This window comes from Epinephelus lanceolatus, chromosome 20 (genome assembly GCF_041903045.1).
Source record: "Epinephelus lanceolatus isolate andai-2023 chromosome 20, ASM4190304v1, whole genome shotgun sequence".
In the NCBI taxonomy this organism is placed as follows: Eukaryota; Metazoa; Chordata; class Actinopteri; order Perciformes; family Serranidae; genus Epinephelus; species Epinephelus lanceolatus.
Genome location: NC_135753.1, coordinates 32,120,893 through 32,144,347, shown reverse-complemented (window position 1 = coordinate 32,144,347; position 23,455 = coordinate 32,120,893). Strand labels below are relative to the sequence as shown.

Here is a 23,455-nt window from a genome sequence, read left to right as displayed (position 1 = left end):
TTTGCAGTAAATGGTCCGATCTCCACCAAACTTCACATGATTCATAATAGTCTTGGTATGAACAGATTTATATGACCATATTTCCTGATAGTCATAGCGCCACCTTGTGGTGACAGGAAGTAAGTCTTATCAGACTCTGATCTTTTGATTTACCTTAAATTTAAATGCTGTGGTCTATATCTAATGTACAAAAACATGACATATTACTGGTGTGTTCTCCAGCACCCTCTAGTGGAAAGAGGAAATGGTACAAAATGTGAAGTAGGCCATTCCAGGTTATGAAGGATATGCCATCTCACTCCTGCGTGCAGTGTCTGACTTTGACAGAAATGAACTGCCACATCAGCCGGCGTCCTGACAGCACCCCCGAGTTGCGTGAAGGTGCGAGGGCCCGTTCATCGCTGTTTGCAGCTTAAATTTTTCTTTGGACTTGCACAAGAAGGTGGGGCGAAGGGGAAAAAAGGGAGAATCATTGCACCCAAGTCTTGTAATGGTCAGGAAAACCCTGCTATTTATTCTGTTGGCTAAAATGTTGATGACATTCTGTATGAACAAATCGTATAACATTTTATCGTATGGTAATTCAATAACATAATTATCATGACAGGCTTAGCTACGTTTAAATCATGTCTGAGTCAAGGCAATCTTATTTGATATATAGACAGTCTGAAGTCTGCGAAGCACAGAAAGCTGTGCTTATTTTGTGTTCATTATTTTCTTACTGATGTATCACTGAGCAAGAGCTGCATTCCTTTTTGAAGTGCAGTGAGTGGTAAGACTAAATTCAACAGCTACACCTGTGAAAACACTTGAGCTATCAGCTGTGCAAAGATATTTGCTTTAGGTTTTAAGACTGACCTTTAAGGTTCATCAAATGAATATGAATTGCTAGTCTGTAGAGAGTAGGCAAATACAATAACGGATAAATACGAGGATCTCAGGCCTGACCTTTTCTGCTGACCGGACCTGAATTTGTCAAATAAAAGCAAGTAATGGTTCCAAATGTCAGCTGAGGAACGAGCAAAACCAAATAAATTGTATTTGTCGGGTTATTCTTTGACAGCATATTTTAAAATTCAATAACCCTGCTATATAATGCTATTAGATGAGTCATTACCAACAGTGTTCAGAAAGATACATTCCACCATGCATAACCTAGCCGCTGGCGTTTCTAGCAGTCAAGTGGGAAAGACGCGTTATGTGGTTTCAGTGGAGGCTTTTCTGAGGGTAACAACAGTGATTAGTATTCATGTCAAAGTAGCTGCTCATTTCATATAGCTGTCAACACCTCTGATGGTTCATCATGACCTACTTTCCCCAGTATGTCTCTCTAGCAGTCTGACAAACTCTCTGTCGTCTCACTGACAGTGATGGTGCTGATGAACAAGGAACACAAAGAGTGAGCAGCATGCGTGACAACTTTTCTTGTGGCTTCTGCACACACACAAACAAACTTGCGGGAAGGTGATGAAGAGGTTGCTCGTAAAGTCAAAAAGTTGAGCTGTTGAGGATAATGATGTGCTGTGATCTCCCCATCAATGCAGCATGATAACTAAGCAGACAGAAATAGCTGCTATCATTTATGTTGAATGTTAAATCTGCGGAGTTCGTCGCTGCGAGTGTCAAACTTTTAATACAAGGTCACGTAGCTGCCATGGCAATCAGTTCCCGACTCAGTGCAGCAGATATACTCAAAATTAACTTTACAGACAGATTTTATTTCTAACACAGATTCCTAAATAAAATTTGCCGATCATTACCCCATCACCAGCACTACTGTACCGCCATCCTTCAGTTTCAGATCCGGATAAGCCACACATCATGGTGCTACTTTCAAATCCTCTCCATCTCTGTCTTTGTTCCCCTTCCAACTGTGACCCCCCTCCCTTGCTGGTGCCTTCCCTCTCCCCTGGCCTGCACACAGCCTAATGAGCAGAATCAAACTCCTGCCCATTGTAAGATCTCGTCATTAACGGTCTCCAATCAGGCAATTAGGAGAATGCATCTCTAATAGGCCTGCAGTAATTAACCACTGACGTCTTTATTTTGGGTAATAGAAGACCAGGATAAAAGTAATTGTATCCTTTCTGGATTAGTTGGAATCCTGGCTCCAATAAGCCAATTAAACAGCAAACATGAGGAGAGGCTGAGGCACATTAGAATGACTTAATGGGTTGCGTATGTCCTTTTCGACTGCAGTATTTGATTAAGGCACTCTTGTTAATTTGCCAAGCGAGATCTGCTCCCGCCACTCGGAACTCAGGCCCACTTAGTCCGAATCACAACAATTACAAGGAGACAACAACAAAACTGCTGAAGCCTTTCTAAAAGTACATTAGTAGTGATAAAGTCTGATGGTAATCAAATGGAACTGTCAAAGTGGATTTCGGGGGCACACTTGCCTCGACTCTGTCGGGTTTTAGTGCTCAGTTAAATTTCCAGTTCAACAACATTTGGACAATAATTCATCTCCATTTAGAGAACATGAATGGCTTGAAGTTTACAAGCGAGGCGCATCCATTCCGGTAAGCCCCATTTAAATCATGAGCAATAATCTCAAAAACCATTTCTGTCACTTGGGCCAGAGCATACTTTTGAGATTTATGACTGCTGTTGAATTAGACCATGAAGTGGCTAGTGAAAATAAACTACACTACTGGCATCAGTATCTGGAGCTGCTGGAGCTCCACCAGCATCGCCCCAGTGTGGTTTCACGAAAATGAGAGGCTTGTGTATAGAAAAAAGGAGAGGAACTTTATCACATTATAAACAAATAAATATAACTCGCACTGCAGCCCCACACAGTATAAGAACTCTGAGACTCTGCTGGCAGCGCTCGGGGACCTTCGCCAAACATATTAGAGCAGCTTGTGACTACATTCCCCCTGAGCACATTGCATTTAGCCTGCGCTGCTGCCCTCGCTCGCCGTACTATTCCCTGAAGCTCGCTGCTGCGGCCTCGGTGCCAGCTTTTGACTTAACATCTGCTCCCTAAAACAGAAAAAAAGGAGCAAAGAGAGGAGAGACAACGAGAAGGCGAGTCACATCAGCGTTGGCTCATTTTACAAGCAACTGCTCGTCAGTTCACATGAAGATAGTGAAGCGATGAAAGTGAGATGGAGTCTGGCAGTAAAGTCACCACAATGGTTGGCTAAGATATACAGCTGCTCCAGTATCAAAGACCTGTCCAAGTCCACAAACAAACCAATGTCAGCTGGAAGCAGACTGATTGCTGAATGTTAATATTTCAACCACAAGAGCATGGTGATGTTGCCTGAGTGCATCAAACCGCAACCTCTGTTTTCAAGAAGCGGTTGATCTGTGTTTGCTTTGGCCTGCTCACTCCAACAATGCCAAAGGCAGGCAGAGATTCGTGAATATTTCCTGAGAGATTTAAGGTCGTCTCCCTCAACCTACTTACTCTGGAGAAAATCGATGCACACGTGATGAGACCGCCTTTGTGTACTGGCCTTTTGTTTATATTCTGTAATCCTATGGACTTTGTTTTGGAGGTTCCTGTTTGTGTTCCTTGTTTCATGTTTAATCTGCTTCCTGTTTTATTTTGTAGATTCTCTCCTCATGTGTCGTGTCTGGTTTTACTTCCTGTCTTCATGTGTTTTCCCGCCTGTTTTCTGTCACACCTGTCTCGTTAGTCCCTCCATGTTCCTTTCCTTCACACCTGTTCTGTATTAGTCTTGTTTGCTCTACCCTAGTGTTCGGCCAATACCTGATCTCGCATCCATGTTTCCCTCACTTGTGTCTCTTCCTCATGTCTTAGCTCCACCCTTGTGACACACAGGGAAGAGATGCGAGGATGAGACACGAGGAGAGAAGAAAGGTGAAATTATGTCCTCAGAGAAATGAGACGTCTTTGCTCTAAAGCGTCTCGTGAAACAACGTTTATTTGTGATGATGGAGGCTGCTGATTACAGCTGGATCAGCTGTCAGGAGGTTTTATTAACAGCTATAGAAACTTTTAACGGAGTTGTGTCTGCACACACATAATGTTATATATACATATATAATGCTAAAGATACAGATTCAGTTCTCAGTAGCAGAGCAGCAGTGTTTTCTCTCTGTCTCTGTCTAACAATCACCTGCACACGAACAACCTGCGTTCTGTATTTATAATCTGTCCTGTGTCCTGCTCAGTCACACAATGTGTTTATATGATTTATTAATTACTAACATCTGTATTTATTGATATCCTGATTGTGAGTTTATTATTTAATAACCCAGAATATGATCATGGTGCCTTTGAACACTGGAAATGATTTATTAGGCCAAATGTTTCAGGGAAAATTAAAATTCTGTAACTCATCAACCTGACGCTCAGGAATGATCAGCCTCAGTGTGACTGAATAGAAACGACAGTCGGTGATGTAAAGGTGTTTCCTACTGACTGACAGACTCTCTGACTTTGATTGTATCCATAATAAAAGTTGATGAGGGAAATAACAGATTGTCAAGATAAAAATTTTCGACATTTTTTTTTTAACTTGATGAATCAGAAAACAAATAAAATATAAAACGTGGCAGTGATACACTTGAGTTTAATCTGTTATCTGTCTTCACTCTGGTATGAAACTCCAGTGATGTTGAGATGTATCATATCAGTGCGATCAGCTGTTCAATCAATAACTGATATCGGTCGGTAAAAGACTTCTACAAAGGCTGCACTCTTGTATCCTCACTTTTCTCCTCTCTGAAAGCCTCCTTTCTCCTGGACTCCTCCGAGTGCAGCCAACTAATTGAGACGTCTCACAAGATGCCGAGTCTCAACTGAATTCCAGGTCAAGTGATCGAGGATACACCTCAGTGTTCCCCTCCACACCCTTGTTGTTAGCCAATCCCAATTTCCCTCCTGTTGCCCGTGTCCTCCTACTCCAGCTGTGTCTCGTCCTTGTATATATACCTGTGTGTTTCCCTTTGTTCCTGGTCAGTTTGACCTTCGTTCATCCCTGCGTCCACTCCAGTGCTCCCCCCTGTGCTCTTGGTGTCGTTCCCTGCTCGGTTTCCTGTCTGCGATCTTGTGTTTGGATTTTTTACCTGAGTTCATCATATTCTTCCGGTGGGTTTTCAGTTTAGTTTTGGTTCTGTGTTCATTTGGACTTCCAGTTACCTGCTTCCTCTGGAAGTTTTTAATCAGCTGCATTAAAGCTCACTTTTTGTTAAACTGATTCACGACATGTCCTTTGTCTCAATGAAGAGTAAAGGGCTGTGACAGAGTGGAACATGGGTGAACAAGGCAGGAGTAGAAAGAGAGAGAGGTGTTATTTGCATCTGCTCTCCCTTTGATGAATGAATGATTTTATGGTGTGATGATCAAAATATTATAACTGTATGTTTGTGCATTAAAAAGACCTCTAAGTGCAGTAGAATGCAGAATGCTGCTGGTTCTGGCTTTCACAGAGTCTACCAGCCTGCTAAATAGAACCTGCACACTTTGCAATATAATCTGTTACACAGAACGCCTCTACGACGCTCTGATGATAGTGGATGTAATTTGTCAATGAACGCAGTGACAGAAATGGTGGCAGAAGACGTTCATATTTTCTCATGGCTGTAAAACAAACTCAAACCACTCTCAGTCTGCCCGGGCCCCATTTTAAGGGAGACAATGGCTGGTTTAAGTTGAATAATTAAAACATTCTCAGCCAGTCACATCACTGGTCTCATGGCTCTGAAACAGCTGTGCCAATCACAATGACGCATGATGCCACTCGCTCAGCTAATTGGCTTCTCCAGGAAGTCGTATTATTGTCTGGATGCTGCACACACAGACACATGGTGCGCATTTGCTCCACATATTTGGTTTGCTCTTGTTGATAAAACCACCAAAGCGGCAGAGGAGTGACACTGCACTAGAAACAGACGTTGGGTCTGAGACATCTATTTTGACTCAATTCCCACCAAAATATCAACAACTCCTCGGCCTCCTTCCTGTTTGCGCCTCTCCTCCCATGTGTGTTCTGCACTTGGCGCCAAAACACTGCACAAATGCGTCAGGAAAACACCAAATGGTTAGCGTGGTTAGATGTTTACCTTCTCATCCAAGCATGCATGTGTCTGCTGGTTCTTACCTTTCTTCAGCTGGATGTTGAATCGACGCCCATTCTTCTTCAGGTAGGAGCTGTTTGATGGGGTTGTGCTTATCCTGCGCTGCAGGGAGGGGGAGGGGGCCGACGAGGTCCTCGAGACCAATGTGTGGGGTAACGTGGTGTACCGTCGGCTTGTCTCTGGGGTGCTTCCTGCCACGGGTCCCTGGTGGCTGCAGAGCAAGAAAATATAAGGTTTGATTTGTTTTTTACCTGCAGAAAAACTTAATGTGGTGGGAAGGAAGCAGAACTTTATTTCCTTTGACATTTCAAGTGAGCGCTGTTTTGGTATTTTCTGTATCCTTTTATTTACAACTTGTAGGTCAACAAGAAATGATGTGCATCAACGACATTCCAACAACAACCCAAACAAGAACAAAGTTCTTTATCATGGTATTTTGGTAAAACATAAAGCACCCAAGTGTCAGGACAACTTTTGAAAATAATGATAGTAACCTCTCACGACAACAGACATCTAGACCTGACCCTGCCTGCTCCACAGATTGATCTGCTGGTGAAAATGCACTCGTCCAGTCTCATCATTTATTGGTTTACAAACTGCTTGTGGGGTCAGGGTTGTTATTTAGGGAATAAAATGTATTTTTTTCTCTTAACTTTGAGCTAATAATAAGAGCTGTTTGTATATGACCATTATCTGTGACGTTGCTATGATGTAAAGTATCCCACACAACAATGATGTCTCAGCAGTAAATGATTGTCTCTGTGACAGATTGGCTCAATGTTGCATCCAGATGACAGATAGAGGATTTATGCATTTATAAAACTGTAATTAAGACTATAAACCTGTAGACAAGGACCTACTTGATGAACACCCACATGTTTAGCTCTCTGGAATCAGGCCAAAGACATTACAGAAATTAATAGTAAGCACCGGCAGATGAAATGGGCTTTTAACAAGATGATCAGCGACGTGAACTTGAAGGTCTCAGGTAGAAATTATTATGAAACTGCTTTACTTACTTTTATTGTGTAGCTTTTAAACACGGTGAACTTATTAAGGAGAAGTCATTGACTAGTGTAATTAAAACAGAATCACTGCTCAGCTTCATTATAAACAAACATGAACTTTTGTCATTTTTCCAAGCAACTGGTTGAAGAGAGGAGAAACTTTCATTTCATGGTGCTGTGTGTCGCACTTTTATCTGGCTTTCAAATTCTCTGCAGGTTGTTTTGACATCTCAACATTAACATGCTTGCTGGATAGGGTAACACAAGGTAACTGTAAACCCTACTTGTGGTTGAGGCCTGGTGGTAGTCCAGATCTGGACGTGAGCCCCCCAGCAAGACTGGACCTGTCCCCTGACTGCTGAGAATCCTGGCTGAAGCGGACTCTGTTAGACTGGGGTGGGCTGAGCTCGTTCTGGACCATCAGCAGCTCGTACTGTCTCTTCATGGCCGCGGGGACCACGTGGAAGAGGATGACTGGGGCGCGCATCGCCTGCTTAAAGATGGTCTGGGCTCTGGAGGTGATACAGAGAGAGTAAGAGAGAGAATGTGGAGGTCACGCAGACAGAAATGAATTAGCTTTAACATGATAAGAGATAGAAGTAGAATAATGTACTATCATAGCTTTACAGATCGACGAGGATAAGGAAGGATGTGTGGTGCTGTATGTTGAGAGGTGATAGGGAGAGTTGAGGTTAGCATGGCTAATCGCAGGGCTACTCACCATGTAGCAGCAGAGGACAGAAATTACATTATCTATAATTACCAGCATCAAGACAGGCATGAGATAAGGATGGTGGGTCAGTGATGAAACATTATGTAGTGTGCCGGTGAAACATACTGTATGAGGAGTATCTAAGTCTACAGTATGGTGGCCTGTGTGTCTGTGTGTGGACACGAGTTGACTCAACAATCAGAACAGAGATGATGAATCATGCATCAAGGAAGCTTTCCAGACAATGAGGTTCCAAAGTAAGCACACGCACGCTTCACTCCTTACACACAAAGCAAGAAAAAAAAGCCATAACACACACTCATGCTCCTTTCGGGGCCACATAAGCCGAGACAAGAGCTCAACATGATTCCCAGACGCAAGAATTGTTTAGTCTGGTTTGCTGGTGGCACTTAGCATATAGATAGGCTGGCCAGGAGGAGTCATGCTGCAGCATAAGGGGCCCGAGACGCAGTGGATTTCTGGATTCCAACAATCCCACCTCCTGTTTCCAGACCCCCATTACCGCGGCAGTAATACCATGCTGATTCTGTCCAAGTGACAGCCGCTAAGCTGCTTCTGCCACAACAGACAGCACTTCATTCGAGCGGTGTCAGAGAGGCGAGGCGCACACGCCGTACCAAGCCACTTCTGCAGGATTTGGTCCCTCCCATCTTTATTCTTATGGTAATTTCCAAAAATCACTCACATGTGCACACTGAGGAATGATGACTGAGTGATAAGTGTGTGTGTGTGTGCGCAAATGTTCCCACCTGCACATATACAGTGCCATCACTCCAGTAATCAGCCTCCACACGAGCCTGATTGAATAATAAATTACCCCATCAATGCATCATTACATTCAGTTAGATTAAGCGCCTCAAAATATTTACCCATGCAAAACAATCCAAGGAGATTAGACTATCACTTTAAATTGTCGCTCTGTGCGGCGCACAATCAAGGGCGGGAAAGGAAGTGATGAGAGAGCGAGGGGGGGGAGGGCAGACAGGGAGGAAAGTTTAGCTCTTTCACCTCATTTTCATGCAGAATCACAAACATCATATGCATTTGGATGCCAGTGAGGAGCGTGTGTTTGGCAGAGGCGGGGGTGGGGGGGGGGTGTAAGTGTGGAACGCTACAAAACATCACTCCCTAGTGGATTTGGTTTGTAAGCCTCTTTCACAGTAGAAAAGGCTTGGAAGGAAACCGGGATGTTTACTAATGACAATAGCATCGTTTTGAAAAGGGGAAAAAAAAAGATTCCTAAAACCTTAGTGACTTTGTACACAGTCGGATGAACACATTAACATAATGTGGTGAGGTTTTCAAAGCTGATGGAGAGCTTTTCTCATCTCTGCCAAAGTTGATAATAACATTTTGGGCATGCCTTGCTTAAAGAAAATACATTTTGACAGCGATAGAGTTGTTCAAGAAAAAAATAGAGTAGTCTCTGGCTCCACTTCTGAACACAGAGGGAATCCAAACTTGGTTTCTGTCAATCATCCAGCAGGGTGGCTCTGAGCCCAGTGGTTTTAGATGACTATGTCCAGCCCAGTATGACTGTAGGCTGGACCTTCGTTAGCAGGAATCCAGGCTATTTCTTCCTGTGGAGGAGTGGATGATAAGAGAGAGAGCCGAGCAGACCTCCGTACACTGCCTCCAGAATCCTGCCTGGAGGAGAAGCAATCTATTTCTCAGCCTGACACACACGCACAGGCACACACAAGTGTAGATAAGACGTTATAGCTGTGTGTGTGTGTCAGCGCAAGTGCAAGTATGTGTGAGGCTTATGTGTGTGTGTGTGTGTGTGTGTGTGTGTGAGAGGGAGATGGGTGGCTTTGGGTAAATGGGCAGAGGAAGTCCCAGGTTTATATCTTCATTCCACTTTAGGAAATGAAGGGGAGCGATGAATCGATAGAAATGAATCGAGAGAAGAGTGTAGGCGGTTTTGGATCAGAGGGCGACACGGTGGTGAAGGACTGCAGGTCACTGAGACCTATTAGAGGAAGGCCAACAAAGTCGGTAATATTTCTGTTTTATTGTGCGGCTGTGTGGGTCTCCCTGAAGTTTGGGCCCCACTTATCAACAGCAACACTATTTACTGTCACCGCACTTAATGTCCAGCACAGTGCTCTCAGTATGAGCTGCATCACTGTGCGGACAGCGCTTCAGGATAACACTGTATGTGTCCCAGCTTTGGAAGCAGTGAAAGAAATTAAAATCAGCATGGCTTTCAGCGCACCTGACAAGAGCAGCACATGCTGAAATGATCTGAAAAGTTACTGTGAGTAGAAACTTTAAAGATCATGATGTACAGAAAAAGATAGATGTTATAGCCATCGATAGAAGGCTGACTATAGAGCTTACTGTTCAAAGCGCAGGTGGCGAATGTCTCCCTGATTAATTTTGACAATGCAGTCGTTCTCCTGGAAGAGACGCTCCTGCTCGGCTTTTCCCCCACGCTCCAGGCGCTTCACCAGCAGGCCATGAGTCCTGGAAATGATCACAAAACATGTTACAGATGAAACATAATTTAGACACATACTGGAGCAATTACACCACACACAGTCATGTATCAATACACTGAACAGCAGGCTGCAAGTTGCAAGCCTTGTCTCCCTCATCCTTACATTTAAAAAGGTCATGACAGGCCATAGGAGACTAGAGAAGAAGGTATGGAGGAGGAGATAGATGTGAATGTAAAGGCAAAATAGCATTTTCATTAAATAAATTTAGTTTTTTTCTTCCACACCAGATTTTGTTTTAAAAGTAACTTTACCCCAGTTGTAATGTACTCTACGTCTGCACGCTGCTGCCACCGAAAGTCAACTTTCCAAACTTTAAGCTTGGATAAAGACTGGCATTTTCCTGCGGCCTGCAGAAGCACTGCATTATTAACTTAATTTTAAGCCTGTGTCCTCTGTCCTCCACTCTGTCTGCCTTTCTGTGGGCAGGTTTGAGAGAATGACAGGGCGGGTTGTCTGAGGTAATCCAGACCAACAGCTAAAAGATCATCTTATGGCTTCAGAGGAAACGCTGCAGTTGCCTTCGCTGCAGCTTAAGACGAGAGCCGGCAGTGCTGTAATAAATACCCAAGGAGTTCCACGGCAGTGCCATCTCAGCAATCCCTTCAAAAAAAAGGCAACCTTTACCTTCAAATACCCCCCTGCACTCCCCCCTCTAAATAAATACATCAGTGAGCTCCTTGGGGCTTTAGTTAGGCCCTGAGGATAACCACATGCAAAGAGATCTGATGCGCGCTCGCACAGCAGAACTACAAACTCCATCCGTCTCTAAGGCGCCAGATGCCTGAGGTAGCAGGTAGAGTGACTGAGTGCAAACGTTTGGTGTCCTTGCATAAACTGACAAAAAGTTTGCAGGCTTACTTTTGGGAAATTAAAATAATGATGAAATGTATCGGAGCCAAAAGTATTCAGAAACCAATGTGAGATCGACAAGATAAAGTAAATTGCACAGCTTATCAGTGGCAAGTGCTTTTCTTCATTCTCAGTCACTTCCTGTCGCTTCACCGGACACATAAACAACAGCACTTTTAAATTGTGACCCTGTTTACCGTGGACATCAAGGGCAGATTTGCACAGCTCTTTAGCATTTCAGGCAAACAGGGCTACTCTCAGAACATTGCTCTAATTGGCTGCATAATGTGGACATCCACGCTCTCACCACAGACTCATCTCAGCTCCTCAATGGGGGTAAATGGCTCGGCATTAAGTTGAAATTAAAGATCACAAAAGGCCCTTCCCTCTTTCTCGGTGTCTGAGCCGGCGTTGCCAGGTCAGCTTAAGTGTGTTGAACAGAGAGTAATTGCAGGCCGTGTGGAAGCGGACATGATTGTGCTTTATCTCCATAAGTGTTGGCAGCTTGAAAACAAAGTATTGCGAATGGAGATTACAGCATGGACACACTCTAATGACTTCTGATCTGGGAGCAGGCCACAAACAGTAGATAAAGGAGTTTTGGTTGATCCCTGATCAGTATTCAAAGCAGCAGCAGCAGGGAGGATTGGGGATAAAGCGGCATCTTTTAGAGATTTGAGGAAGATGATGATTTTGTGAAAGCACTATCATTGTGATGACTGTAATGCACTGCCACCCTTTCAATTCCTACCCATCTCACTGATGGCTTTTTTTGCAGATACTTATCAGTTACTTGGGGGAAGCAGGAGAGCTAACGCAAAATCTAAATGGTATTCTCACACGCTGTAAGACAGTGAATTAATTAGGTGTCAGATATAAGTACAGGGAGTTCGTAGTTGGAAGATTCTCTGCAGAGTTTGGAGACAAATATACAGCCTGCTACGTCCCACTGTTCCTAAAACACTACATCAGTGTATTGTATTACACTGTACAGCTTTACTCCATCTTGTGGCTTTGCAGCAGTGCTGAGAAATGATTTGAAGGAGGCCACCTGCTCTCATCTACTGCCTTTAATCAAATAATAATCCAATCAGGATCCATTTATGCACGGCAATTATGTCCGCAGTTTGTTTACAATTGAAACTGGTCATGGTATGAGAAGTTCATTAAGCAAAGAATGCATCTGTGCGGGGCGTGAGTGTGAGTGTGTGTGTATGTGTGTGTGCAGATGTAGAGTATATTTCATGTGTGCACAGTATTCAAGGTGGACCAGCACTGCGGCTCACAAGCTGTTTGCATGTGTGTAAGAGATAGAAAGAGACAGCAAGAGTCTGTGTGTGAACATGTTGCTCGTGCTAAGTCCATACTGTTCACAAACTGCATGGGTGTAAGCTCACATAGTAAAGGTGCAGTTGTGTGTGTGTGAGAGAGACAGAGAGAGGGAGAGAGATACTATCTGCTGGGGTGACAGAGTCTCTAAGCTCTCTCCTGCAGCTGTCTCCCCCTCCCGCTTGGATCTAACTTGATGTCAGTACGGTGGAGCAGAATGCGAGCAGCCGACGCTGGAGTGCCTGCAGCTCCTTGTTTGCTGTCTGGTTTTGCCGGCTGTCTGACCCCCGTGGCCCTGGTCTAGACACTAATGACAGCCCGCTGAGCCTAATGCCTCCTGTCCGAGCTCACAGCACACAGGAAGGAGCTGGGCCGGGCCATTAGCATCATCCCACTGACCAGACGCTAAGTCTTATCATGTCTGAAGTTAATTGAAGGCTCTGATAGCTATTAGTGCCGACCTTAGCTGATGGAGAAGAGAAGTACTGGTCGTGCAGCATCACTGCTATATCTTTGAAGATGCTGTTTGATTTTCTGGCAACACAGAGGAGCTTAAGGATGACAGACTGGATTTCAACTTTATTTAAGCAGTATTGCTTAGTGCGACTCATCGTGATTCATTACTTTCCTCTTGTGACTCAGGATAACTCAAAGCGTCACAGCTTCTGAGGGTGTCGATGGCACGAGGTCAAAGCTAAATATAGTTTCCTGACACTTGCTTATAAACAGCAATGGGATTAGTGTCCCAAAGAAATGACACGCAGCAATCTTCAATGACAGCCATCCTCTCTCCCTCAAATGTCATCCCATTCCATCTCTTCACTTTGTCTTTTCACCTCACTCCCCTGCCTCCCCTCTCCCAGCGCTGAGTAGTCACATTCACCTTGGTGGTGTGCCAGTCCCTTGGCGTGCAGCGGGGATCTGTGTTATACACGAGCTTTTAGTTTGATTACATCTGGCTACTTCCTGTGTCCTTTATTTTTTCTGGAATAACTGTAAACCGGGATGGATTCCTCCTCTTGCACCCTGTCAGCGTCACTCATCATTGGTTAAAAACAGGCAAAAGAAAGCATTGTGACTGAGGACAAAGGTTAGGATGAAAGAAAAGCATAACACAACACGGGAAAAAAGTGCAGCCAAGAGCAAAGCTGCTTTCATCTGCTCTCCTTCCCACTGGGGGCTTCGGAGCTTTCGGATACGAGCGTTGCTAAGTGTGGGTGTGGTGTTTCAGCAGTGAGACTCACAAAAATAAAAAAGATGGCTGGAAGAGTCAGAGTCAGTGAAATAGAAAGCCTGGAGCAGCATGTAAAGAGAGGTGAATAAGAAAGAACAGAGAGCAGAGGGAAATGATGGGTTAAAGTAAAAAGAAAGCAACATCCACGGGGCTTCGACCCAAAGGATGCAGCAGACATATAGGATTGTGAAACTTACTGGCTATTGTTGTGCACTAAGCTGCATTGATTCTCAGGTTTTTGCTTTCCCTTACCTGACATCCTGCGAACTGAGAGGCACTACGTGGATCCCCAGGGGCCCTCCTCCATTGGACACCTCAACTGGCTTGAGCAGGCCTCTGCAGGACGATGATGGATGAGGCCGAGGGGACGAGAAGAAGGGGGGGGGGGGGGACACGCATGAATAAAAAGCAACAGGAATGACAAGGAAATGTAGAAAAGCCGGATATAAAAGACGACACAGTCGAACATGACAAGCCATTGATGGGATGTATGGGATGGGGGCTGGTGCGGCCTTGTTGGGAGAGGCTGCATTGTGTATACAAAGTCATCCATTACAAAGTCAGGCTCGTGGACCTCGGGGTCGATTAGGGACCCAAATGGAGACTCCAATTAAGTGATTAAGATCAGATTGTCGTGCTAAAAGAGAACAGATTAATTGAAAAACGTGTGGGGAAGGTGGTGGGAGGAGAAGGTTAATTTGTATAGATAAAGACGTGAAGACAAATGATGCAGATGTGTGTGATGATGTTGATGGAGGAAGGCATGGTCCTCACATACGCTTTGTGTTGTTATTGTCATGTAGTGATGTGGTCCTGTTTAATGATGTTGTTTTGGCAAGTTTTAACCTTTCTGGTATCACTAGAATAAATTAAAAGGTCAGATCACCCATATATATATATATATATACATATATATATATACCACTTGGCAATGGTATATATCTAAATGTAACAGTTCAATACTGTGAGCACCACAAACCAAATTCTATTGTGGTGGCACAAATATCAGATAAGAATATCTCTTACCTAGACAAATAAATGACAAACTATTAAGATGGGTAGATACCAAAAGGGGTGAAAAATTTAATTTTACTGTAATTTGGGTGAATCAACCTAAAGATGAGGCTGTATGGCTGTCATCCCTAACCACAGGTACTTGTACCCTTGGTTGGAGGAACCTCTGCAGTTACCAGGGGTTACATGGAAATATTATGATGCAGTTCAACTCATTTGAAAAAAATAAAATTAAAATTTTAGTAGAAAATAAACATGTCCTTATATTGAATCAGCTGTTACTTGTTTAAAGTAGTTAGCAAATGAGCAGAGAAGTCTACACAGTTAGCTAAAGTAATGTGTAAATGTACGGAGCCCTTTAAGTCCCGAAAGGTGATATTCCTTATTCTGTGCGCACAAGACAATTATCTTTTGGGAACAAGTTACTATCTTGTGTGCACAAGATAAAAATATCTTCTTTCAGGACTTTTAGCTAACTGTTTTGACTTCTCTTCTCACTTTGCACAAGATGTTGTGCGCACAAAATGATTAACTAACTTGTTCCCACGTGATAATTAACTTGTGAGCACAAAACAAAATTAAAAAATCACCTTTTGGGACTTTAGGGGTTTTGTATGAATGCTTAAAAAGTAGCTTAAAATAATAGTGAAAATACAATTCATACATTTAGATAACTAAAAGTAATAGATAAACCACAGAAAGGGTTGATTAAATGTTATAAATGGGCAGTTGTTAACTATTACAACTGCCCATTTATAACATCTCAATTTATCACAGCTAAATGGTTCAAATAGCTAAATATCTAGCTTCTGCTGCAAACTTGACCAAACTAATCTAAACACTGGCAGTTTAATTGTAGGAAAAATGCTGTAACAATACTGTAAAAAGGTGTAAAAAATATTTTGAATAGTGTTATCCAGTTAAAGGTATGCTATGCAGGATTTCCCCCTAAAAAATACATAGACTCAATCTTACTTATGACCTACTAGAAGTATGTAGCAGTGTATTTATCTGCAGACACTCTGCCCTCTGCCTATATTATCTTATTTTATTTTTATTTCTGTGTTCAGGACATTTAAGGGTGTGAACCCCCACAACACTCAGATGAGGATGAGGCTTTATAAAAAGGTTGCAACCAGGTGCCAGATCATTAGCAGCAGGCATCCAAGAGACACAGAGGGTGAATGAGGGTGAATCTGGGGTTGGTTTAACTTTTACTTTCACTGGCGAGCATGATTACAAACACAAATCTATAATCCTACATAGTTTACCTTCAATGATAAATTCAAATGAACACATTTTGAACCTGACAGGTGGTGACGATGAAGGGCACTTGAGTTCACCTGATAGGGTGCAGGGGTACGTCTTAAAGAAAAGGTTGGGACCACTGCTGTGTGTCATAAAGGTGGGGTACAGGGGGGTTGTTGGGAATCACTCACTCTAGACTTAACACAGGTGAATGCTCCAACGAGGAATCTGCCCTCCCCACTGGCTCTATCCGCTCAATCCTCCTCTCTTGTCTCCTTTGCTCCTCTTCCTCCTCTTCCTAAAAGCAAATAAAGAAAAAGAAAAAAAAGAGACAGAATAAATCATTAAAAGTCTGTTCCAGCAAAGTAAAAGACTCACACTCTCAATGTCATTATTTCTATTTGGCTGTGCTTGCATCTCCTCCTCTCTCGCCTATATCTCTCCTCTGGCTTTTAATCCAATTACCTGCAAGAACAAGTAATGGCCTCAATTCTAAATCAAAAGAGACTTTCAGTGGAGTACAGACGGGAGCAGTGATGCTGCTGCAGAAACATCCCTCCACGGCCAAAAACTTCAGTGACTGTAGTGACAAAGTGGCCCTAATCGATTGCTCCTGCTCAATCAATCAGGTCTGGCCTGGGGCGTGGCACCGCCGCTGGGTTTCTGTGGTGATGCGATCAGGTCCGGAGTGAAGTAAAGTGGTCGCGCCTGCTGTCATTTGTTTCTCTCACTCTCTTCATTTCATTTACTCATCTTCCTTCAGGGCCATTAGGCAGCGGGGTTGGGAGGCGGTGGTTTTTACAGGCCAGCCAGACGTCTGAGGACTTAACTAGGCTCTGGGACGAGAGCAGCTTCATGCTCTCTTTAATGGGGGATAAAATCTTTATCTGAGCTCTCTTTATGGGGATGGTACAGATTGAGCAGGGCACTTACATGCAACGCTGCTGACATGCCGCATGTAGAATAGGAGGGAGACATGTTTAATAACACAGGGTTCAATTTCAGCTAATCATCTGTTGAAGGTTAGTCGCAGGAGGAGCTGGTGGTGGGGGCGGGGGGGGGGTTTGATGAACAAGTGACAAGCACACTGAACATCAAAAATTCAAATTTAAAAGGACAGGGTAATTTCAGTTTTTGCTTCCAGGCTTGTTAGTTACCGCTGATCCTTGTGTGTGTGTTTTTCTGTGTGTATACGTGAGCTTGTCAGCCCCCAGACAGCGCATCGTCTCCTTGGGAGGGTCTGCTGAAACGCTTTGTTAGTCACTGCCATCCCCCCTCACCTTTCTCTTTCTCTCTTTGACTAAAATGCCAAGCACATCCAAATAGGTCTTGTGCCATTCTGCTTTCTTTATGGAAATACATTCAGCCCCTTTCAGAGCCCGGGATATCTTTGGTGACACACAGGCGTGGCACAGAGGGACTCCCTCCTCTTTTTATTTATTGGAATGGGGGCATGAAATTTTCATCAGCAGTCCACCTTAAGAGTCCTCAACTCACCGTACGTGTCTGTTTCCCGTCTCTAACTCTGCAGTATGAAAATGAGTCACTCAATCAGTCAGCTTGGCCTTTAATTACATGTCAGCTGAAGTCCCAGGTGCTCCGGGGGGGTCGTTATTCACAAAGCATTTCTTGAAAATCCCCCATGTGGGTACATATATATGGTGTCTACAAAGGATCTGCCCACTTGTGTTGTGAAAATGCAGCTGAAATGGGACAAGAAGTATAAATATAACACCATATACTGTACAGATGCAGTCACCGAATTTTCCCTCCCAACAGGAAGGCCTTTCAGCTGACAGCCGGCTGCGAGTCAATTCCAAGACAGTTACCAGTCACCTCCCAGCCACTGGAAGTCAATCTCCCCTCCTCCTACTGTTTCCTGACAGATTCCACTGTAAACACAGCCGATATCATTCTAGCTTGGGGCCAGCCAACGACTGTGCAAGGTCCCAGTGGGGATCCACCATGGATCTACCTGGGGGGACCAGGGAATTCAAGGTGGCTGCATCTGTAGGTGTACATTCAAACCAACAGCGACCAGAGCTTCCAAAACGGCGGAAGTCATTCATTTTCAATGAGAGCCCGGCAACTTGGGCAACTTGAGCAACCTGATCATTAGCCGCACATCTTGGGCGACCAAAGTGACCGGAGCAGTCCGGAGGGGAGTTAAAACTCGTTTAACTTTATGGTAATGAGCTCTTACGCAGTTCGGCAGCAACCAATCGGAATGCTGACGTGCTTCGATGAAGCGGGTCCCAACAAGCCATGTAACTTTGGTTCCTACAGCTCACTTGTTCCATCGATATCGAGAAGTTTATTACTTGCGTTCGCGCCCACTCAGTCCTTTATAATATGTTGCTGTTCGGTTACAGAGACCAAAATAAAAAGATTGAGGCTTGGGACCGTGTCGTGGAGGTAGTTGGTTGGTCTGGTGAGTTTTAAAGTGTGTAATGTTAGTAATAGAGGAGAGAATTGCAGGCTAATGTTGCGACATAGCATGCAAGTCTTCCTTGCTTGGTTTGAATGGGATGACATACGTTTTATGTTTTCATTGACCAAACATAACTTTCTGTAGGCCAACTATGAGCTTTTTGGACAACAGCAAGCAGCAACTACTCTGCTTTCAAGCCAGCAGTCCGCTTTGCGGCTTCTTTAAAGTGACAAGCACAATCGAACGTTCAATGAATCACGTGATGAGCGACTAGAGCTTCTTGGGCGTCCGCGACAGACTTTGCCTCTTTGGAAGCTTCTGGTTTGAACGTACAGTAAGTACGCTACATGATGAAATTCACAAAAACTGAGGTATGAACGCTGAAGGAATATTCTGACAGCGGAAATGCTTGATGTCTTTGTCTCATTAGATGACAGAGTGATATAAGAGGCCAGCTGATTCACAGTGTATCATCGCAGAACGTGACATGCAATTAGCTTCAGTAACAGGAGCTCTGAGCAACAATCTCCTGTCTGTTAGTTTGCCCCTGTAGTTGGCAATCGGTTGTGGGTTCCCTCATCTTTATGCTGAAATTGAATAGAGTAGAGAACAAGTACAGAACAGGAAAGACACTGTATATAAGAGTGTTATCATCGCAGCACCAAGGTGAAGGGATTCTTCACCTCCACGAGACAAAAAGCACAGTGCAAGCAGTTTGCGTGTGAATGTGACAGGTAAAATTACAAAAAAATGGCACAGGTAGATATGAGAGCAGCACCAGAGCAAGGTGATATCTCTATTCAGGTATATTTTAGACAACTGGTGTGAAAAACCAAAAGGAAGTGCGACAATGACACAAAAGGAAAGAGGTGATAAAAAGAGAAAGAAATTCCTTGAGTGAGCAAACTAAAGTGAGCTGCAAATGGAAAGGAGACGAGAGAAAAGGAGTTTTGAATTGAAGTAATGGGGCAGAAAAGATCATGTAAAATCAGCCTCATTTAAATCTCGCTTTGCTAAAAGTGGAAAAATCTGCAAACAGGATGAGATCTTCACTTGTTTCAAGAACTTTCCTCACAGTTTTCTCCTTGATTCAAGTGCAGCGACTGGCCTTACACGCTCCTGAGTCGGATATCGACTTTCTTTCCAAGGACATCTGTGGAACAGTTGAACTACACATATTAAAGTGGAATCATTCCACTGCTTTGGCAGGATTTGTAATGTCTTTGTGAAAAATGTACTAATGTTTAGCACCTTAAAAGTGAAACATGGCGCCATGATATCCGGCTGAAACAAATAACGCACCCATCTTACGCTGCTGCTGTTGTAAGTGCTGGTGTTTTGATGTAGGAGCGCATTTTCCGAGCCATTGTGAGTGTTTCCGTTCTCATATTTGAATGCACAACACGCTTCAACGGGCAGTAAATTTCCACCATACAACAGAAACACATGACTGACACTTGACGCTGGATTCAAAAGGCAGTGCTTAAGTGGCCACTGTGGTTCATTAGAGTCAAAACGGGGCCATCCAAGCAGCAAGGGCAAAGCCTCTTCATTAGAGAGTCTGGACAAAGACTGAGCTCTAACCAGACAAACACACAGCACGTCTAACACTGAATATGATAAATAATTACGTGTTAAGATTGACATTTCCGGCAGTAAAATCCTAAAGGATAGCTGCTGACTGTCCTTCTGTAGTGGCTGAGTTGAGTCAGTGTTGTAGGGGTCAGTGTCTCCTTGTGACTGGGGGCAGAAGAAGAAGCCATCTCCTTTTAAATTCACTGCCAGCCCACTTATTGTCTGTCCTCGTGTCAGTGGTGAAGCCATGCACTGAGTGACAGCAGAGGAGAGACACGGGCTAAATATACATCCATCTCTCTCTGCCCCTTCACTCTCCCTCTTTTTTCTGTTTCTTTATCTCTCCATCATTCTGGATCTCTCCCTTCCCTCTCTCTAAAAACCCTCAATTTCTTCCTCCCCTGAGTGCTTTTAGCACCCTGTTGATCCCTTGGTAACCAGTGGAGTGGGGAAGCAACAAGGCTTTTCAACTCTCCATGGCACTCGTTCCTGGCTTTCTCTCTGCTCCCCTCTCCATCTCACCCCCATCCCTCCCCCTTCCTCCCATGCAGTAGGGAGGGCCAAAACTGCGCCAGCCTCTTTAACAATGGAGGAAAGCAAAAAGCAAGGGTTACAGGCTTGGCCATCGGACAGCTGCAGCATTAGATTATTGAGGCTCATATAAGAAAGAGAGGGAGAGCTGCAAAGTGCAGAGTCTTGTTACCTTCAAATGGACAGACAGGTTGGAGCAGTGAGAGGACCAAGGAGAGAGGCGAAGAGCAGGAGGGAGGGAGGGAGGGAGGTAGCAGCTGTCCGCTCACTAAGGAAAACACTTTACACACACACATATTGGAGCCCACTGCTAGAGGGTTGGGGCAAAGGGTGTGTGTTGAGGAGCTGTCATCCTCCATCAACCACTGTCCTAAAGGACACCTACTGTAAGCATGTGTATGTGTGTCATGTCATGCCATTAGCCATGGGCGAGTACAACATGTAGCTAGCTGTGAGGGGAAATGGGGGGGAAGGGTGAGGACTCCCTCCTGAGCCCATCTTTGGCGTCAAGGGCTTAACAAGGACAGGTTCAAAGGTCGCAGCGAGTGGTGTGTTCCTGGCCACCACCCCTCCTTAAAGGCTGGGGTTCACATGTGTGTGTGTGACAGCTTCATGTGCGGAGCAGGCACAAGTTCCCCTACAATGAGCCGTCTGTGCCCGGCTGAACAATGGAGGCCAAAAAACAGGATATAGAATTATCTCAGAATGAACAATGTGGTGCAATCGTGTATGAAAAAATGGAGGAAACAAGCAATTCGACCAGAGCGTTTAGCAAAATGGCTGTTGAAATATTTACGAGGACTGCCCTTCCTCCTGATGTAGCTGGCTAAAAATATGAAACATTAATTGTGCGAGGTGACATACGCCCCTTGTGGAAACATTAAACCAGCCAAAGGTAACAAACGATGGCAACATGTGAAAAGAATCTGTTTTCAGTGAGCAGAGGTGTAAGGAAGAAGGAAGAAAAGGCAGCAGAGGCGGAGGCTTTTCCTCTCCCACACGAAAGGTTAAGGAGCCATAATTGTACCCTCATTACCTCCAGTTAATGCAGTTCGACTAAACACAGTACAACAGACAAGACCAAGAACGGCTTCACAGTACCTCTGCATTGCACAATGGCAGTGACATACAAAGACAAGCTGCCTGTAATAACTCCTAATTGTCCTATTAAAGTTCCTTTGACCTCACAATGCAATTACCAATACTCTACTTTTCCATCTTATCCCGAGCCAGGATCTTGCTGTTTTCAATCAGCAGTTAAAAGACGCTTTATGGCGCTGGACGCAAAGATTTTTCACCTAAATCTAAACCCCAGATGATCAGAGTAGAGCAGCTGCCTCTGCCAGCTGCTGATGGATGGCGTATGCAGTGTGTCGGGTGACCTGGTCAAAGCTGTGACAGAACTGACCATACATGGATTATTCTGCATGTTACAGAAGGTCTTTTTATCCCTTGTATCCATCCCCTCAGAGGAAACTGCCACGGGCTCCAAACTGCGCACCAAAATGGACTATGTGAATAGATTGAACATGACTGTTGCACTCAATGACCCAGCCCCACCCTTGCCACCCCTCTTAACCCTTCACTCTCCACCAGCCCGTTAAACTCCAATGCTATTAAAACAACCAATATGTCACAATGACTAAGACTATGAGACACTTATTTATATTTATGTTCAGGTTCGGGAAACATTATAAAAGGCTGAGCGAGGAGTTAAACTGGTTAGTGGATGATGAAGGGTTATAATGACCCCCTTCATCCTACCCACAGATTCCCTAACTGGCACTTAATGGTTGTCAGCAGAGAGGCAAAAACCAGTTGAAGCATACATTCTTATCGTCTTCATATCATTATGATCTTAAGGATCATTATGATGTAAGCTGATGGTGATTTCAATACGCAGCGATGGGGATTTATTATGAGTTGTACACAGAATATACAGTGTGGCACCTATTGTATCAGGCACTCACTCAGTGAATGTTTCATTTGTTTGGCAAACTATTAGCTCCCTGTTGGACTGGAAACCGCAGGTCTGGAAGAAAATCAAAGCGGTGTGACCCTGGTGCCTGCTACCTCCTGCTTTGTATGTGTGCGACGGGAGAGACACAGAGAGAGCGGGGTTACGATTCTGCAGTCCTATGTTGGTGTGCCAAGGGGAGAAGCCATGGCGGCGGCTGTCCTCTGATGAGGACATGTGTTGTCTTTCATATTTCACACCCCGCACCCATGGGCCCCAGCCTTGTTCAAAGGAGAGCACTCGCATTCCAGATTAGATATAGTATTCCTTTTGATAATGACGAGAGGGAGTCAAATATGTGTTGTTGTGCTAGGTTAGGACAGTGGGGAGCAAGGTTGGGTATCAAGAACCTGTTCTGAATGGGAGCCACATTTTTAAGAACAAGGTTTTTCATTACAAATATTCATCGTGACTGCAAAGTTTGGAGTCACTCTACAGTCCAGTGTTTCAGTTTGTGTTGCTTTAACTTATCATTATAAGGTAAATGTAGATTGCATAATGTAATGGCTATAGAGTAATGACCCCATCCGTGTTGAGAATGGTTCCCTATAGGCCTTGCTTTCACTGTGCTATTCTATCTGCCACCAGGTGCAATCTCCCAGGAAATTAAAGGCTTGATTTACAGCAGAAAGGATGTACGTCAGCATTTATTTTTGTTTGCCAGTTACCAAAGAGTATCTGTAGCCCCTTTTACACTGCCTCTCCAAGGCAGGAATTTCACTCGCTCTGTATAAAAGGTACAATCCTGAAATGTAGGAACAGAGTTGTCTCGCCTTTAAGCCGCAATCGAAGGTAGTAACAGAGCTGCAACGACGTCTGTATAAAGATAAAAACCAGCGACTGGCCAGCTCAGTCAGTGTAAAAGTTCAACGTACAGGCGGGAAGTCCAAAGATGCATACATGGATAACCAGTGCGTTTCAAC

At 44.2% G+C, this 23,455-nt stretch overlaps 1 protein-coding gene across 6 annotated transcripts in view; it reads right to left on the bottom strand.

The window, feature by feature from the left end:
* LOC117264743 (partitioning defective 3 homolog) overlaps positions 1 to 23,455 on the bottom strand; it is a 424,452-nt gene that overhangs the window by 210,021 nt on the left and 190,976 nt on the right. For all 6 annotated transcript variants that reach the window (XM_033638949.2, XM_078162514.1, XM_033638950.2 and 3 more), the window contains 5 exons: positions 16,170 to 16,276; positions 13,969 to 14,052; positions 10,144 to 10,269; positions 7,352 to 7,579; positions 6,084 to 6,271 (listed from right to left, as the gene is read on the bottom strand). In XM_033638949.2, coding sequence (XP_033494840.2) covers positions 6,084 to 6,271; positions 7,352 to 7,579; positions 10,144 to 10,269; positions 13,969 to 14,052; positions 16,170 to 16,276 — 733 coding nt within the window. The remainder of the gene's footprint in view (positions 1 to 6,083; positions 6,272 to 7,351; positions 7,580 to 10,143; positions 10,270 to 13,968; positions 14,053 to 16,169; positions 16,277 to 23,455) is intronic.